The sequence below is a fragment of the Chrysoperla carnea genome, chromosome 4 (genome assembly GCF_905475395.1).
Source record: "Chrysoperla carnea chromosome 4, inChrCarn1.1, whole genome shotgun sequence".
Lineage (NCBI taxonomy): Eukaryota > Metazoa > Arthropoda > Insecta > Neuroptera > Chrysopidae > Chrysoperla > Chrysoperla carnea.
This window is the reverse complement of record NC_058340.1, coordinates 22626486-22647074: the sequence shown is the minus strand read 5'-3', so window position 1 is coordinate 22647074 and position 20589 is coordinate 22626486. Positions and strand designations below refer to the sequence as shown.

The 20589-nt window shown below is 29.1% G+C and overlaps 1 protein-coding gene across 1 annotated transcript in view; it reads left to right on the top strand.

Moving 5' to 3' along the window:
• LOC123297431 (protein-L-histidine N-pros-methyltransferase) overlaps positions 1-20589 on the top strand; it is a 245750-nt gene that overhangs the window by 41264 nt on the left and 183897 nt on the right. The window contains exon 2 of the mRNA XM_044879089.1: positions 19917-20107. Coding sequence (XP_044735024.1) covers positions 19917-20107 — 191 coding nt within the window. The remainder of the gene's footprint in view (positions 1-19916; positions 20108-20589) is intronic.

Below are 20589 nucleotides of genomic sequence, written 5' to 3'. Positions count from 1 at the left end.
ATCTACGATGTTGTCTCTGGAATACATGAGATATTTAATTGAGAATTGCTTTTTGAAATGAAAAATACTTATTGCAAAATTTTTAATGATTTTTATAATCTTTAAGTTCAATATGATGTATTCAATGAATTCGTTTGCAGAAGAAAATAAAATTGATGTGGAAAACTGATGATGAATTTTAAATGAGTTTTGAATCGTAACGTTGAAGTTGCTTAAGACGGTTCTATACACATTTTTCGATAGAGTGAAATCATTATTTGATTGGCGTGAAACCTATTAAATTTTTTAATACTCCTCTTAAATATTAATAGGTGGAAAAAAATATTTATAAAGAAAAGCGGTTTTTCAGATAAGAATGTTTAAAATTACAATTGAATTTCAAGCACTGCGATTTTACCCTTTACTCTATCGATTTGAAATTTGGATATGGTATAGGTACTCATATTTTACTGGCCCTGGTTACTTATAATTAATAATTAAAAACATACCTTAAAGTTAAAACCATAATCAATTATTGAAAAAAAAAAAAACCGTTGTTCCCGACTAATTAAGGATGTATGAGCAAGGTAGTGGGGACACAAATAAAAAATTTTTTTTCAATTTTGATGTTATAACTTGACAATATAACACGAAAAGTAAGAATAAAATTTTTCGATATCTGGAGTAATTTTCAAAATATGGAAAATTGAAAATTTTGTTTAAATTTAAAACCAAGGTAGATATCGAAAAAAAGTTTTTTATTTTTACATCCATCTACATTTATGAAGTTATCACAAAAATCATAATCAAAGTAATTGTTTAATTATGTTATCTAAATACCTTCGAAAATTGTGAATTAACTTACTTTTATTAACCAATTTTGATTCTGTAATGAGTATATTCTTTTGAGAGATTGAATTTTCGTGACTTGGCTATATAAATTTTAACTAAAATTGAGTTGCGCATCTTCTATAAAAAGAAACATTTAGTTTTGAATTAATTAAAACTTTTTAAAGAGATATAACATCTTAATTAAATTCGTAAATTTACATATTCCTCAACGATATTTAAATTTAATCTAGTAATAAATATTTCCACAAAGCCCAAAAAAGAGAAAGCTATTGTGTCATATATTTAGACAAAGTATACGAATGATAAAGAAACAAGTCGATAACACATTCCATTATTCTAGCATTAAGTATAGAAAATATTATTTTTGTATATTATATAAACTTCGTCCGCTCTATTATGTACAGGATCACTGGATTTTTTTTTTTTTTTTTGAAAGATATTGCACTTCAAGGAATAATTACATTTAAACGGAAAAGTAAGGTTTTATGTAAATAATAAAGTCATAAGTTCATAAGTTTTGGTTAGACGCGATTTCAATGTTGTCGGGACGGTATATACTTAGGCCGGGAAGCTCATTGTTAAACCTTAAGACAGTATTTCTTCTCTTTGACCAACAAAAGACATTTGATTCAATTTTGAGCTATTTGACAGCTTGGTTTCAATATGGATGCATAGTCAAATTATGGCAGGTCCAAATTGAAATAGTTAGACAATGGAAGGAGAAAGTAACCACTGTTTCTTATCCTTCATTGGGATACTTTTTACTGTGGTATCGCGATTCTCTGTAAAAACCCGAGTGTTCAGCATGTTTTCCTCGTAGCAAGTGGTTTGTAGTTGCTGCTTCTATTTTGAAAATAATGCCTTCGATTGACTTTTCACGTCATCTGAGAATGATGAAAAGAATGCTTTCTTAGAATTGTTTCCAAAAAAATACATTAGCCGGTAGCGATCGCTAGAATTCAAAACAGGTTTAAATTACTTTTTAACGGCAATAGCATATAAAGTGTTTAAGAAGATGTTGAATTACCAAACACCCTTTACAGATATTCTAAATATACATGTATAAAATATATTTATATAAAGATTTGATATTTATTCGTAAAACAGACTTTGGAATCCATAATTGACGAATGTGACCCATGGGATATTCATTTTTCTCTCTTTTTTGTATATTTATGAGTATATACATATCAGTTAGTTTTTTCCTTGTTGCCGTAAATTTTTTTTACACTACACGACTGCCACCTACAATCATTTGACAATACTATTACATATATAATAACATTCATATATATTCATTTCTTTAAAAAAATCCCTTTATACAAATATATTTCGTAGATACATAAATCAATATCTTATATATAACTAGTTGTACCCGCCAACGTTCGCTGTGGGACATTATGGTTGCATGGAACCCCGATAAAATAGTTCATAAGTTTTAAACGGCTGGAATGATTTTCGTTTTACTTTATTTTTTAATGTACAAATCATGCCCTCCTTTTACTGGGTTTGAGATTTGGGTATATTTGAAAATATTCGATCAATAATTAACTTTATGACGTCCAAGTATGGAAATATACAATATTTGGGCCATAATTTTCAAATTTAACATACCTTTAAAAGGTGTGAAGTTAAAATCTTTTAGATTGTCATTATAGATTGAGAAGATTCAAGACATTATACTTTTACTGCACTCTCAAATCTACATTTCAATGTAAAGAGTTGTGCTTTTGCGCTGACCAGTAAAGACTAGATTTAATATATAGATCTGTTATTTAATTGTCTTTTTACCACTATTTAACTTCTTAATTCCGTCATTTAATCTTAACAATAATATAACGTTATAATTCGAAATGCTAAGGGAATTACGGTGCAGTTTATCCACTCACTGGACGTTAAAACATATAAAAACAGACAAGCAGCTATACAGGAATTGTAAGTAGGCAGACGATTTTATGAGTGAATGGATTATGATAATGCTTATAGGAAGAAGGCATACAAAGGCTATATATAGTACAGCGAAAAATCTTTTTTTTTTTACTCTTCGAATTTTTTTTCGCTGAACATAGGTTTTCCCCTTCAATAGATAATTTTATCCAGGTCGGGGGGTCGGGATAATTCACCACTGTTATTTATTAAATTTTCCTCATGTAGACTGGAAAAGTTTTATATAATAATTTTCTCTATTGAAATCAAGAAATTTCCAAAGAAAGGACCTCTTAACTAGTTTTCCGTCATACCTACTGAATTGCGGATCTGTGAATTTATTAGACAAAATTATACTAAAAATAAGTCTATACGGCTTACGTGAAGAAAATTTGAGAATAGGCTGTGCAGGGGCTACTTTTAGGTAAATATCAAAGGGCTCGGTTTATTTTTTACCGCCGAACCAAAAAGGGGGTGTTATGCCTATCTGTCTATCTGCGACGGCGCATAAACGGATGAACCGATTTGGATTTTTTTCTCGGTGTGAAGGGTAATTTTATGGAGAGTGTTGTTTCAAGTGCGAGTTTAGGGTTCCGTACCCGGAACAACTAAAAAATAGGTGATGATTCTCAAAATCGGTTCAGTTTGGAGGAGTCTCTAAGAAAATGGTTATTTAATGGAGAGTGTTCTTAGATACGTTTCAAGTGCGAGCTTTAGGATTTGTACCCAAAAAATTTCTCGGAAGCTTTTACATTTTGTAAATTTTATTAACACTTGTAAACGACTTTTGTATGAATAGTTTTCGAAGGTAAATGTAAAAAACTCTCTAGATTTAGCTGAGAAAAAGTTCCTACGAACGTGAAAAACGGTAGTTTATTGACTGTACTATCTACAGACAAACAAAACAGAAAGTGATGAAACAAAATAACAAGAGGGTGATGATGAAACAAATTACAGGATAAAATTGTACGTATAATAATCAAATATGCGGGCGATTAATTCACTTATTACAATTGTGTGTAATTATTATTATTTTTTGTTCATAATTGAAATCATCAGATTATGTGATGTGATTTTTAAATTGATGTTGAAATGAAATTAATTAAATTTCTTTTTTTCAATAATTTTTGTTGATACAATTAATTTTTTTTTTTTTTTGTTACAATTATTTGTTCAATTAGTATTGAATATCTTTATTTATTGGTTATAGTGGTAGGGAGAGTTGTATTTTTGTATTTTTTGGGGATTATTTTTTATAAAAAAAGAAGAATAGCACGTAATGATTTTGTAAACAAAGAAATAAGAAGTATTGTAACGCTCCCATATACTTCTTCTGAAAGTGCAATTTCCATTTGTATTATTGTTACTGATAATAAAGTATTAAAAAACTAACGGTTTATTGACTGGTGAACTAAAAAGCAAAATAATTGTTAAATTTTCAAATTCAATGTTAAAAAAGAACGAGAGTAAGAACTATGATCTTTTCGTACAAATAACTGTATTAGTAATGAATTATAAATATTAGTTTTGTGGTACGTTACCTTACAGCCTTAGTGTATGCAAAATATTCTTGCATACTCTCAAAATTCATGGCAAGCTGAATCGATTAAAAAAGTTTTAGTTTTTTAGGTAACTTACATGTCAGATTTTGGGGTCTGTTGCACTTTTTATGGTTTTACCTCCCAAACAGCAAACACATCATAACGTGCGATATAGAACATAGTTCTAAAATGTGGGGTATTCGAAATTTGTTAAACGGGATAATTATTACAATTATACGACAACAAACTTATTTATATTTTCTTACATCTATATTTTTAATTTTAGACTAAAAGAGCGCTGGGTTTTCGATCATTGGTAAACAGCTTATCCGATATTTTTACCTAATATGCTTTCGTGTCCACATCTGCATGACACACTTCGATAAAGAAATATTACAAGAAATTCAGAATTGCGTATCAAACTTATATTAGTACGTTGTAAATATTCTTGGCAAAGATGATCTCCTATGATAGTCTCCTAACTTGATATCAAAAATAACTTCGTTACTAGCTAGAGCTATCTTTGTGATAGACCGACCACAATCCTGTGTCTATAAGCCTCTCATAATGTATAGAAGACGCAATCAACCAACATACATATCTTTTAAAAATATTTGAACAATATTATGTTTCTTTCATGTCCACTCTGAACTAACTAATCAAAATAAATTTGAATAAAGATTAATTAAAACTGAAGTGGAATATTTTAAATACTCCTGCAAGTTTTACGATCTAGACATTTGAAAACATGCATGCATGCATACATACGTAGACGTCTTATGTAACTAATTTGCATAAATATTTATATATTGTTCAATATAAAGATGCAGCTGAGTCAGTGGCGTAGTTTCAATTGATGAATCCTCATTATTAAAAAATTAAAATATTTAAAATTATAGTTTAACTAGGCTTAAAACCGTTCGACAAAAGCCCTTATCAAAAATCGTTAAGAAATTAACTTCCATGAGGGTCTCCATAATTTTGTAAATACGCCGGGAGTCTAGCCCGGGTCTCAAGGATTCATGCCAAGCACCTTTACCAATTGGGACATATGTGTTTTGTTTGTCAGCATTTAGTTATTTATTATTATTATTTCTGTAAACAAAAAAACAAAAAAATTAATTAAATTATTATAAAATTTATATACAAAATTTAGTAAACAAATATAAATAATAAATACATCCAAATATTTGAATATAGACGATTCCAATTCAAAGATAAGGTTTCCATGCTAATGATTTACACGAAAGCCGATTTTGAAGCTTTCTACATCTGCTTAGAAATTGATTCTTGATTTTCTCTGAATAATAAAACTTTAATTTTTTATGGTAATGGCAAGGGGAACGATAAATATTGCTCTGACATGAACGAAAAGGTGTCAGCTCTGCTCCAATGACCCAAGTAAATCTTTAAAACTACGCAACGGATTTTGATGCAACTTTTTAAATAGATAAAGTGATTCAACAGGAAGGTTTATATGTATTGTACATACATAATATAGTAGAGAAACACTAATAGAGGATTCTAATGTGATGTAATGGAACACATTTTTGTATATAAAGACATTCTTTAGTAGGTATATTAAGTTTCAGCATTGCACCCGTGCGAAGCCGAAACTTATTAAAGTGCTATCATGGAAAAATATAGTGTTAATTTTGGTGCGGGGCATCGAGCGATAGAGAATAAAAATGTTGAAAAGACTACTTTGAAGTAAAATATTTTTTCAAACATAGGTACTGGTAAACAAAATAAAATTATTTTAGTGTTAATTTCAATACTAAAGTAACTTAATTTTATTGCCTTAAAATACTTTAAAATTTTGATAATTGATAATACAATAAAGTTGTAAATAAATTCTATAAAAATGATATTTGAAATGATAAAGCAATTTATAGAGTAGCTTTCTCTGCTAGGTAAAACGAAACCTATACAGTAAACATAAGGTATAACATTTTATTTTTAACTTCCTGATTGAAAGTTTTGTTTTTTAACTCAAAAAATGAAATCGATTATTTTGTGATTTCTCTACATTTCTAGTGTCTAAAATCCTAAAATAAAATTTAGTAAAATATGCATGTTCATGTGTGTGTGATTGTATGTCGCCAAGATGTTTATGAAACGATTACTTATAAACAAACTACCCAATCAGTTTCAAATTTAAAATTTCCATTGAGTTCCATTTAAATTCAGAATGACAATGCGCTATTTGACAGTATAAAAAATGTTATCATAATTAGCGATATCGGTTTTAAAATATATTTGTCGTAAATATTAGAACTATTTAAGGAAGAGTTCAACAATTCATTTTTAATACGCTTGTATTAGGTTCACTTAAATGTATGTATGTATGTCCTATGCATAGGATCAGTTATATACATTTAATACATACTACCGATAACCATACTATACACATATACATAGAACAAGCAACAAGCTTAAGCGTGTTTCTTAATTTTTTAAACAATATTCTTTTTTGGTTCGAATATATATAGGCTGATAAATAGTCTACGATTTCAAAAATGTATCAAACATATTTGGTTGAGAGAAAAAACTTTAAATAATTCAGAATAAACACGTTTTATGGGCTCTATAAAAATCATCTTATAATCTGAGATAGTTTTCACAAACCAGTCTAATATCCTATTAAACTACAAGTCCATGCTGAAATTTGAATAACCCAACAGGAATCATGTTGAAAAAGATATTTCTCGTGTAAAAGTAAGTTAATACACCATGGCGTCAGTTTTACGCGGTACAGGTGATTACAGGTGAGAATATGAATGTCTCACCCCTTGGTGCCTCATCCCTGTACCAGCAAATATGTACAGCGTTGCTGGATACTTCGAAGCGAATTAAATATGAATGCCGTACAGAAATGAATCACGTACGGAATCACGAAGTTGGCGGGAGATGCAAATTTTTTTAACTTCCGATACCGTAGTTACCGAATTTATTTCTGGACGGCATTTATGTAATTCTCTTCAAATACTCATGATGTATGCAGAGTTGATATCAGGGATAAAGCACCAAGGGATGTGACATTCATATTCTCTCCTGTACTCACCTGTATTGCGCAAAACTGACGCCATGTTGCTGAAATTTACTTTTACTTATGTGAACATCTTTTTCAACATGATTCCTGATGGGCTATTTCACCCGAATAATTTTAGCATAGGCTTGTTGTCTATATTACACAGTAATACTTTTACGTATATAAGATTTATCAAGAAGTTATTGGTTTTGTCCTTAATGGCCATCATCCACACGGCTTGGTTTTATATTAAAACAGTTTTGTTAGATAGTGTAATGGTATGCCAAGTATGATATCTCTTGACCAGAGGATAGACCGGCACAACCGATTACATTATTCCTTTTCTCTAATATAAAACATATCCACATAGTGTTCGTGTGACCATAAAAATACCAGTCGTCGCGCGCGTCAATATCAAATACTATATATGATATTATCTCAGTGGCGGAACATTTTTATTACTGTACATTACATAACATAATATGGCTAATTTCATAAAAATTATGGGACAATAAATGATCTATTTTATTTGACTAATAATAATCATAAATCCATTATCTATGGATTTTTTTGTATTCTATTTATACACTTCGTAAATTATTTTCTAGTTAATGGGATGAATGGGAAATATTAAATTCTTTAGCATGTGTACTAAATATTATTACTTTGCATTTTATTCATTAAGAATGCGTTTGATTTATGAGTTACAGAAAAATTTTACTAGCCATTAATATAAAAAGTATTGTCATTCTTTCAAGCTACGTTTCTAAGGTTTCTAGGTAATGAATTCCAGTTGCTGTGAGAATATAAAAAAATACTATTTGTTAACTTATATTAGCAAAATTTTTTTTTCTTGAACGATTTAATAAATCAGTAAAAACCTAAGCTATACGTGGCCTTTCTTGTACGCAACAAACAAAAATTTTGCAAATTACGTCAAACGACTATATACTAATCTTACGGAAATGGGTTTTCCACCGAAATTGCTATTTTTTATATCCTGGCATCCAGATCAAAAACCACAATTAGTGCGGGTTCCTTATTTACACAAATAAATCACATTGACAGACATCAAGTCGAAACTGGTCAAAATGGATTAAAGAATGCTTATAATGAATATTTTCATTTAAATTTGAACCAATTTGTTCACAATAACGACGAAAACATAAACATAACAACCATTAGAAGGAATCAGAATGCCCTTAGTTTTTCGTCTTCTATTTTTATTTTTCGACTTTTGAATGTTTATCAAAAAAATCGTTGTGGTCAATTTAACTTCTAAGTTTTACATTTCTATTCTTGAATGTTGAGGTAAGAGAAACTGTTTGCTCTAATTCCGAAATCGATGTGAATGATTAAAATCACAAATGTCGAGTAAACCGTAAAATTAATCGAGTCTTACCAGGAGTAGGTGCGTTCTTTATTTTGAACTTGATCCAAATATTATACTTAAAACTCTTCTTGCCCCTATTAAATGGTATAAAGATAGTGATAGTAACACCTTAAAGCCGATAATATGGAACTTCCCTCTAAATTCAACTGGTCCCACACATTAGCAAATGTTGGACACACATTAGCAAACTGTTTTATATTAAGATATCGAAATATTATTTTTACAAATCTTTAATAATTCTTTTTATAAAATTCCATGTCAATTTTTCAAAGATACTATCTTTGATAATAATTTTAAGACTTATTCGCCCATTTTTCGCATTCTCCGTTTATGTTTATTAATAATTCAACTTTAAATATTTAATATAGCACAATATCTCTACGTTGAAATAATATGCATAAATTATAAATCTTTGTTTAAAAATTTTGATACCCTGGGGTTTTTGAATTCTTCATGGCTAAGATTTAATTATTAGTTATGCTAACGAAGAGTTTTTTTTTATATTAAAAATCTCTTAATGATCTACTGACTTAGTAATTAAAAAACAAAGTGTTTGAGTTATATATACATTTTTTATTATGAAAAACATACGATTTTATTGTGCCGCCCCGACTTTACTCGTAGAATGTTGTGTGTTAAATCAGATAAAGAACGTAGACTTGTGTCGTTCATGTTTCTAGTTTCAATCTAATATGTAGATAGTAATTTGTTAGAGGCTTGTATTTTTTATTTTAAAACAAGAGATTTATGTGTTATTTTTAATTATATTTTTATGTTATCTTTAATTAATAATTAAAGACTTGAAAAATATTTTTATTCAGTGTATTTTTTTAATTATTCAAAAATCTCTATCCACTAATTTCATTTGAAGATTTTTCGGCTTTTATAGATATAAAGAATATCCTGGGAACTTCGGTAAGAAACAATTCTTTCGCGGTACGTTTTTGTCCTTTAAAAAAATTTGACTTGTTTAGTATAGTCGTAATAAAGTGTTTCGTATATGAACTAAAATAAAATATGAAGTAAAATTTTGAATATGAAAAAATTTTGTTATTTAAACGAGTAAAGAAAATATTTATTTTTTGTAATTGAACTCAGCTTTTTGTTAGGTCGATGTCCCGGGCGGTTTTCTTGACTAGAAAGAGATGCTTATTCAAAGCACTTAAGCTGCCTACTAAACCCTCTCCTTTGAATTCTTAATTAATTACCGAAATTTAAAATATAATGGACTTATTATCTTCGAGAATATTTCTTACCGTGCTAATCTGGAATTATTTTTCACTGCATTTTTTACCCATTAAAATGATTTTTGTTGAACTCAGTGAAAAAATGACTATCTCTATCTTTTCAAAATTTCTTAAGCGGTCTGTATCCCTTAAAAGAATTCGAGAAAATCGATAAATGAATTTTTAACATTATTCCATATTATCATTCGATCCAATGATAATAAGGAATAACCCACTTTAAAACTTGATTTGAATTACGTTTTTTATTATTTTTATGTATTGTATTAAAATTAATTGAATAAACGCAACCGAAACCGTTCCCTTATAAATTAAAAATTGAATTTTGTTTAAAAGGAAACTTTACAGAGTTTATGGGCGCTCAATAAATGTATTTACATATTTCGTAGTCTATTTGACAAGCTTAAGAAAGAATGTGTTAAAATTAAAATGTTCTTTTAACAAATCTTTTGATAAAATCAATGTTAATGAAATAATGAATTAAAATTTAATAGTCTTTTACGAATAAAAAAGTTACTGATGTTTAAAGATACTTTTCATTAATTACAAAAATCCATAACCTTAAAATCTTTTATTATAAAGATATTATGGGCAAGCGTTTAGAAATTTAAATCTTTATCTTAAAAAAATTTTTTAATTTGGATTGTTGATAATCGTATGTACAGTTCAAATTTATTTAGGTTTTTACTTCTTTTAAATAAACGCTTCTAGCCATTTACAATTTTCTAAATTTTGGTATCTTGTAGATGTCTAAAAATTTTTATAGTCAGAGAGATATCGTTATTAAAAATTTAGATCTTTGAGCTGCGTTTAAATGGTAAATAAATTATTTTTCCATTTGAAGTGGGAAAATAATCAACTATTCTAATTAGTTGACTTGCTAAAAATTTTATGAATTTGATTAATTTTGACTATATCCTGGATAAAGCTTAAACGAAAATAAACCTGACATTTCTTATCTTAGTTCAATTACTTTTCTTCACTTTGCATCAGTAATTCAGTCACTTTTTGAAAGGATATGAGATTAATTTTGCATTCGATAAAAGCATGCAAATGCAATTTTATACATATGTTTTATCATCTTTACTTTGTGAAGTTTATTGAATAACAATTAAATGCTTCGACTTTTGTACATATACTGCGAAGCAAACATCTGTAACAATCGTTACAGAACAACAGAGTAGTTAATTTACACTGCTTCGATTTGATTGGAGTTGTACCGTAGAATGATAAATCAATAAGCTCGTTAATTGTCATTTATACAAAATATTTCTATCAAGAACATTTAAATCCAAAATTTTGCATTTCGTACCCAAGCCCAAAAACCTAAGGTTTAGATAATTTCATCTTAAAATCACCGATTTTGTTTTCTAGTTTGATAGATGTTACTAATGTAGAAGCACTGGAAGGAGTAACATATATTACAAACTTTTATTTAGTTTCACCTGTCCCGCTGTTTGTCTGTAATCAAATCTTGCAAGTCAAATTTGATCCACTTCCCGGTTTCCGATTGAGCTGAAATTTTGCCCTTAATAATATTTTGTTTTATGATGCGAAAATAATTTTAAATAGCAAAAAAGAAAGGATTTTGAACATTTAGCATTGAAAAAAAATCTGGCCAATGTTAATTGATAAACATAATTTTCTCTTTCGTGAAGTGCCAAATAACACAACTAAAGCGAACCCAGTCGAAGAACAAGAAATATTTTTACTCTTGTGCTGAACGTTTTAATTTTTGTCCAAGAGTTTCCCGAAACTGGAAATTCCGCTTATATTCAGAAATTAGCATGTATTATAACTTTCGGTATTATCTCCTCATTATAATGGTCACGGTAAACTTCGGAATGTTTCGAAAAGACTCTTTTATATTCATTGAGATTTTTTGTTGTTATTTTTATTGTGTTAAAATATTTTGCTCGTGGGTGTACTACATTTTAAATAATAATTAAAATATGAATTTATTATTCAAGTGTGGAATATTTTTAATTACCGTCTTGTTTATTATAGTGAAGTAACATTGTATTTTATTACTATGTAGAATTAGTTGTCAGCGCATATAACCAATGTAATGCGTTCAGATACTACAAATAAATTTGCATACTAATTAAAAAGTACCACAATATATCGATACCTTTTTTTGCATTTCTGTTTTTGTTTTTATAATCATAGACCTACAACCCATAATAAAAAGTTTCTATGATTATTTTACTCTTGAGGAGGCTTGAAAAATGTAGATTAAAATTTGAGTTAAGACTAAATCTTACATGTGTGGTACTACGATCAATTTGATCTACTGTAGGTGCAATATATCAAACTGGTTACATCTAAGACTTACTCTTAATGATTTCTATTCTTTATTTTTAAATCCTCCAAATGGCAGACTTCAAAGGCTCCAACTCTATTTAGTAAACTAAGTTTTCCAGAGCCTTATTATTAGAAAAAAAAGAAAATTTTCTTATTTCTTTATCGATTTACTTTATAATCCGCAGCATTTTTTTAACCTGAAAGATTTCATGGCTTCATTTTTGTCAAGATATTTTTAAGTCACATTCAAATTTCCTGTGCAATATTAATCAGTTGTAGAATGTGTTCTGGAATATAGCTGCGTGAAATTTTGGCTATAAGGTTCTATGAATGTTTGTGATACGTTTGAAATGCAACATGGATGTCGTCCAGTTTACTTATACCTGAATAGTTTATGCGTTTCCACCAAATGTTGGCCTTATGACCTTCGAATTCTAAATATGGCCCCGAGTTTTATGATTTCTGTTTTTAAACATGCAAGAACAAACCAAACAACGTAGAAATTCAAAAATGGAAACATGAGAAACTCAATTGACATAAATTCGACACTCAAGCCACGACTATTTTATTTGTCTTTCAAAAATTTCTATCAATTCTAAAAATGGTATGCATAAAAAGCATAGAAATTTCGCTTCATGCTGAGCTCACTGTCTATCAGTTTCATTCATTGCATCACCAACATTATTATCATCTAAAGCAAGTTTTATTTTATATTATTGTTTGCTATATTATCTTCTGCAACTGTTAGTTCGATACCCATAATTCAATATAAAAACAAGGTTCTGTCGCATACAATGATTATTTTATTAGTTTTTGATTTAAAAAAAAATCTTATCTTTTCGAAGTGACTTTGCTATTAATTTTTTATGTTTCCTTTTAATTAGTTTTTACAAAGATCTTAGTATTTAAGCAATAATCACTGAAGAACAATATGATGTAACACGATTTTGAGTTAACACTTATTACAACCAATGTTGCGGGTCATTAACGATCATTCTCAGTATTTTTTGAGCTTTAGTTTATGCAGTTTGAAAACATACAAAAAGACCTTATTTATTTTAAGAACTGGAAAGCTGTAATTACTTTTGACTAATTTTTGTTTAAGGTCAAATATTTTGTTAAAATGATTCTTGTCGGGTTCAACCCCATACAAAAATTTCAGACAATCGAAAGGAGAAAAAATATTATTTTTCCTGAATCTGTTCGTTTGGACTTTTGAACATGTGTCATTTACGTCCAGTATTAAGAGTTTCAAAACCACGATAAAAATTTCATATATCCAAAAATATAATCAAAACGTCTTGTATCATCAAGGGGAGTAATTTAGATTTCAATAAATCAGAAATCCATTTGGTCAAAAAATTTCGATTTTTAATATTTTTATAAATATTCGAATATCGTTAGTTTTGCAGTTTCACCTCTTTTTAAAAACATAAATTAGGAAAAATATTTTTATTCCTATATTCAGATAATACTGGCCGAAATTTCCTGATTTCATCGGAAAACCATTTACTCTGTAAGAGAAAAGCTTCTTTTTAAGCTTTATTTTCTGTCTTTTGAATTTTTTTGTCCTTTGTAATTATTATTAATTTAATAAGAAAATTTTTATATTTTCGGTAGTTCTTTCCCTACTATTCAGTATAAAATTATTAACAAATTACCCATAAGATAACTTTTAAATTACAATGAGAAATTTTGACTCAATTGACTCTTGCCAGGAAAATGTTTTCTAAAGAAATATTGTCAATCTTAATTTCGTATTCTGATTACCTTGTTTTCATTGGTGAAGAAATATGGGGACTGTTAATTCTGAAAATCTCACTCTATACCAATGAATTTGTAAAAACCTAATTCTAATATGGTTTTCTTGGTTGATAAGGGTATCATCATACTCAATTTCAGCAAAATCGTGTAATCCGCTTAAAAGTTAAAACAGGAACAAATTTAAGATAAAAATTTTTACAATCTGCACTATACAAAGTAGAGAGGTATAATGTGTACCTACCTTTAAGGTTTATAAATTATAAAAAATGTAGGAATATGAAACAGAGGTGTCCTAGTCGCATAAAATACCCTTATTATTAGGTACGCAGTAATAATATTACCATAATTATTAATTTCTATATACAGTTGATTATCTCCACGTGTTCAAATATGCCGTCAGCCACAATTTGTAAATTTATTTCATAGTTAAATAAATAAATATATTTACTTTTTTTCAATTCCACAAGTTTTTTTTATTACATTAAATATTTTAAATATTTATTTCTCAAATTGTGTACATATATTATGACATTTTAAGTCATAAAACTAATTTAACTTAAAAAAAAGAATTTGCTATAAAAATTCATCAGGTGTGAAAGAATTATACATATTTTCAAGTTAACATCAGAGTCTGTTTTTTTTACAATCTTGCAGAGATAAATAATTTTACAAGAATACAATAAACCAATCGTCATTAAGAATTTTTTTCACTCAACAAAATAAATTATGAACTATGTTAATAAAACTACTAACCACACATAAGCCAAAGTATGGTAATATTAGCATTCCGTATTTGAGTACAATACAAACGCCGAATCGTAACAGTCTGTGTACATATTTGATAATGAAATCAAACCAGTTGATTTAATAAAATTAATTTAGCGTTATTCTCCTTTCTCAGAGCGGTGCAGCTTGGATGAGTAGTGCGCCATGAGGTCGCGCCTCTTCAATATTTTAACAGAATTTAGAACCACTAGAATCGGTTTTAATCGATAGATGTAAGTCTCGCGGATGAACTAATTTCAGAACAATGGAAATTAGCAAAACAACGGTTGTTAGGGAATATCATCAGGGAATGCGAATCAAATGACCTTTGTGATTTCTAGGAACAATATTTATTGTGTTATTCTTTAACAAATTAACTTATATTCTGTCTTTTATGGAAGTAATTTTTATGAAATTACTTGTAATGCAGTTACATTCACTACTATTTAATATAATCTGCCATTTTATTTTCTCCTCTTTTCTATTCTTTTTACATAAAGAATAACTTCAAACGCATTGTTGAAAATTTTCTTCAACAATGCGTTTTCGACAAATGGTCTGTTCGTTTAAAGTTATTCTTTATGTAAAAAAGATAGAAATCAAATGCAAAAATCTTTCTATACATGCTTTTGCATCCGATTTCTATGGAATCACAGAGACTTTTGAAAAATCTATAAGGTTTTCGAAAAAAATAAAAATTGAATTTTTTTATTTTATAAAGAATCATACTTTACGAACCCGGCTATCTAATTTGTAGCTATCTAAGTACTGCAACTGCTACAAATTTAATTGAAGAAATATTAAAATAGGACACCCTATCCAATGAATGTGTGCATAGTTTTTTTTTATATTTATTTTGGTAATATTTTTATGTTTGAATGTGTACGTAACGTATTTGCAAATTAGATTCACAACTTTACTTGTGTTTAATAAATAATTTCCATATGAATTATAATTAGAAATTCCATTCATATAATATACAAATAAAATGTTGTAATGGTGAATTTACTACTTACATTCGTTTCGTTAATAAATTTAACTGCTTTATTTATCTTTTTTCTCCCTTTATCTTATATTATTTATGATTTATAAAACATATACATACGTTAGTTAAGCTCTACTCCCTTAATAATAACACAATAATGTATTAATACAATGTGGTAATGTGCTTTTCAAATATTATGAAGGATTCAATAAACCTTACGTTTGAAGGTTCAGAAAGTACAATTTCTGAAAGCACACATATATATTTAACTTGTAACCTAAACTCTACTAGGAAAAGGCAACTTGAGACACTTTACAAAAAAGAGGTTTGAACTTAGAAAAAATAGACTGGTAAAAATAGACCCGGAAAAATTTCTGTTACAGTGTATCATTTTTGAACGCAAGGGCTTACATTTAAGAACTCAACCAGCTCCTCTATAGTCGACAAACTCAACCCAAACAGCTCGTAATTACATCAATACTCCGGGCTTATACAATATTTCCCGGTTCTATACTTTTTCCGATTACTAAGAGCTTTATCTACTATTTTAAGTCTGATAATGATCCTGATTACTGATAAAGTCCTAGTTTCTTTCAAAAAGAAACGGAAAAAATGATAACTTCAGCGAATAATATAATAGGGGATAATCCTGATGTCGAATTGGCCATATTACCCATAAAAATATAAAACTAGACTTGATACCATGACAAAATTTGAAAGTGAAATAAAAATTGATTAAAAATTGCATTCAAAGATTGCCCATCTCTATTTACCTCACAAGTGAGTTTCTTCCTCTTTGTTTAATTTGGAATTTTAAAAGCTCGTATCTTGCAAACTAGTAAAGATTTTTAAAAACCAACCTCACTTTTCTACACGCCCAGTGAGAGTTCTTCATTTGAAGGGAAAAAAAAAATTGTCCGATCCCCTATTACCTATTTTATTCACATACCCAAATGTTGGCAATTATCGGTGAAATTATGAAATCTGTGATAAAAGAACTATCTAAGCGAAATAAACTAAGTATCTGATCTTTAATAAGTATAAGTTTCAAGCGTTTACTTACCTGTGTCGTTTCCTTTGCCCGATCTCTTTAGCATAGCAGCTTCTAAACTAATAATATTTTAGAAAATAATAAATTTTTTAAAATCCCAAAATCAGAGACTCCAAATAAGTGACCCTACGATGAACAAGATCATCGAAAATCTAAACATTTTTTATTAGGAAACAAATAAAGCTCAAAAAAATATATTATTACATATAGCACAACACAACTGGGGTTTGAACCAGTATATGCACTTGTTGTAAGTTGGAATCCTTTACCCTAAAACCCATTTTTTCTACTGAAATAATTGGAAACAAAAAAGTGATTTGACATCAAGCTTCAAACCACTGGTAAACCAAAGCTTGACTCGGTAGATTTAGTTAAGGCTTGGAAAGGGCTAAATTAACAATTCTGAATTAACCGATACTGGATCAAGCTCCATTGCATCATCAAATTTTTTATTTCCTGCTTGAATCATTACTCATTAGAGTTCTGTGTAATTATTATTTGGTACACACCCTTTTAATAGTTTTTATGAGACATGGATGGACATTGTGGTAGCATTATATTATTAACAGCAACATTACAAAACAGTCATCATCAAACACATACATCCACATACTCGTACGTATGTGCAGTATATATGATGCATGATGCCTACGTTCTTCTGGATAAACAATACACATATATATGACGACTGACTATATGTGTAAAAATAATAATTAATGTTTTTTTTTTTAAATATATCTTCAAGGTGCGAAATAAGTTTTGTATTATGTTCATCCCATAATAATACTTGGTATGTGTGTACGTTAATTAAAACTCAATTTGACTTTGGCTCATTTGATGAGACCGACTATTAGTGACGGTGCATTCATTCAATATATTATTTCAACCAAATCAACTTCATACACTCCCCAAAGATCCGCTTCTTGTTCTTCTGTTGCTTGTTCGTTTACTTCTTCGTGTCTGTGTTATATACAGGGGTATCTTTTTAACTTTGTTTTACAGAAAGTCATTGTTTTCTACCTGAAATTAAAAAGTTGATAATATTTGTATGTTTAGAGTGTGTGACGCGGTTTTTTTTTTGTGGAAAGTGAAATGGAATATTCGTTGTAGAGATGAGGTACTATTTCTATTCATGTCCAAAACGACCAAAGCTTTTTATAGACAAAAACCCCTTTGTAACCTTTTCGTGGAGACGTCGGTGGTTTTAACTCCACGAAAAGAGTCTGATCACTATCCTTCTTCTGTCACAATCCACAAGATCATCTGCGTTTATAATATGGCTCAGAAATCCTTTCAGCTTTGGGCTGTTTACGAACCGCATGTTTGCGCCAATTTATATTTGTGTGTGAATTCGCCATAACATATCAAGTCAATTTCGCCATATTCCCGGTGGTTATAAACGTCACCTTGCTGGAATAAGGCAAGTCACCTTTTCTTTGGAAATGTATTCCACTATATGTGCTATCGGTGCAGGCCGATTTTCTCTTGGACCTTAGCTTGTCTTAACTGACAGCACATGATTCATTCCGCTGATAAATACATCTTTGTTTTTCATGTAATACTAGAGACAGTTTTGGGACAAATATCAAGTTTGAATGTTTGGCAAGAGAAATCATCCCCTTTGTCCTAGGGTTTGAAAAGTCACATGCTAGTTCTTTTATTTAAAGATTGATGTTCAGTTTCTGTCATGGTAAAAATTGTGATTGTAACTTTTATAATTATGGGATGTCCAGAAAAGAAAAAGGAAAAGCAAATTTTTCAATTTCTCGGTTATAATAAGTTATATAACAAGGCATAATTTATCATTTAGGATTTAGTGAAAAAATTGTAAACTTAATATACTACTTCTAGTAATATGGACGAAGTCTATTTTCTTCTACAAATTATTGCATGTCTTATCCTATAATATAAATAAAGTCATAGCAATTTTAACTGCAAGAATCAGTAAATAAAAAAATAATTTACTTAACCAGAAAGCTATAGGTTTGATCAACTTGAATCACATTTACGACGGCTTGTTTATTTTATTACCGATGATGATGATGAACCAGGTTTTTAAAGGTAGTAGTAAGTTTAGTTTAGCTACCAGTCTTACCTGTTGAATGAATTGGTGGTCAAGTTGAAGAAGAAGCAGACATGAAGGCATGGCAAGCCTACTGTATATCTATCATATCTCTTGACTACATTGTCTGGTATATCATATATACTTTATGATAAGTTCTCCTCCCCCTATGTTGCCAGACTGTCTGTTCATGTTTATTTCATTAAATTTACCTAATGGTAATTTTTGATTTTTTTTTTAAATTTCACGTATACAATGAGGTTACATTTGAATAATATTTTTGGATTTACCAGAATTAATGAAGCTTAACTGGGACTATGATTAATTAAAATTTTAATAAAAAATTATAATTTAGTACTCATCGAAATCGTTAAAAGTTATCAGTTTGAAGCTTGTTATTCCTTACATATTATATGATGGGTGTATAATATAATATACAGTAGAACCTCGGTTCTCTGGATCTGCCTAATCAGTCGCTTCTTGTAATCCGGACTAACTATAACAGTAATTTCAATGAAGATTTAATTATCAAATAGAAATGGCTAAAATCTTATCACTTTGATATGTAATTTGTTGGATTGCAAGGTACTCTTATCTGTGTTACTCTTGTCTTACTGTGCATAAATTAAATAAAAGTTTCGACCTGACCTCTCCGCTGAATAATTGCCTTTGATTTTCCGGTTCATGAAATCTTTCAAAATTTTTGCTACCCCCTGTATTAGTATGGTTTCAGGAAACTTCAATGTTTATTTCAGCTTGTTTCCAATGAAATCCCATTGATACATTACCCATCAAACTGTGAAACTAGTTCCATATCAATTAATTAAAAAAGTAGAAGTTAAAAACTTTCAAAGATTATTGCCTGTCTCTTTAGGTAACTTCTATTCTCTCACTGAGTGGGAGTTTGTAACTTGTACTTGCGGAGATGCTATAATATTTAATTCGTTTAAGATAATTTAAGTTTTATATATATGGATATACACATTTTTTCATTCGGTTTTCTTGTTTTTTCTTTCTAGTGGTATAAGTGTAATTTAAACGGCCTACCAAATGAATTAACGAAACGTTTTTTGCCACTCTCATTGGATGAAGATACAAACCAGTTTCTTATACAGTCAGAAGAAAAATCGGAATGGATTCTTACACAATTATGGCATACAATTGCAAAAGCATTCCTTGGATGGTTCATGACACAAACTTCAATCAATGGGTAAGTTCATATTTTTCAATAAACTGTTTTCGTTTACATTAGCAAAGTGCGAAGTCAATAGCAAAACTGACGGTAGCAGGACGAGTTTTTTTAATTTATTTTATACCGAAAATTTGTTTTATAAGCTTAATGAAACACTGTCAACTCTAGTATCTCAGTTAGTTAGAGCGTAATCAATTCCGTTCGCGGTATGCCTAGGGTAGCGGGCTCGATTCCCGCACTCACAATAAAAATTAATTTAATTAATAGTTGTGATGGGCTGGTGTAGTGCATGGTATATGCATGAAGAAGATGCACTTAGCCTCTGAAAATAAATGAGGCGCTGATAAATGAAATTACCAGCGGAAAATGTGGTAAAACACATAGACAGCCAATTTGTTTAACCTTAATGAAGCATTAAAAATTAGAAAAAGCATTGAAAAATACTTTAATTTTGCCAGAATAAAGTATATCATTTTAAATAATGTACTCTCAAATATAAT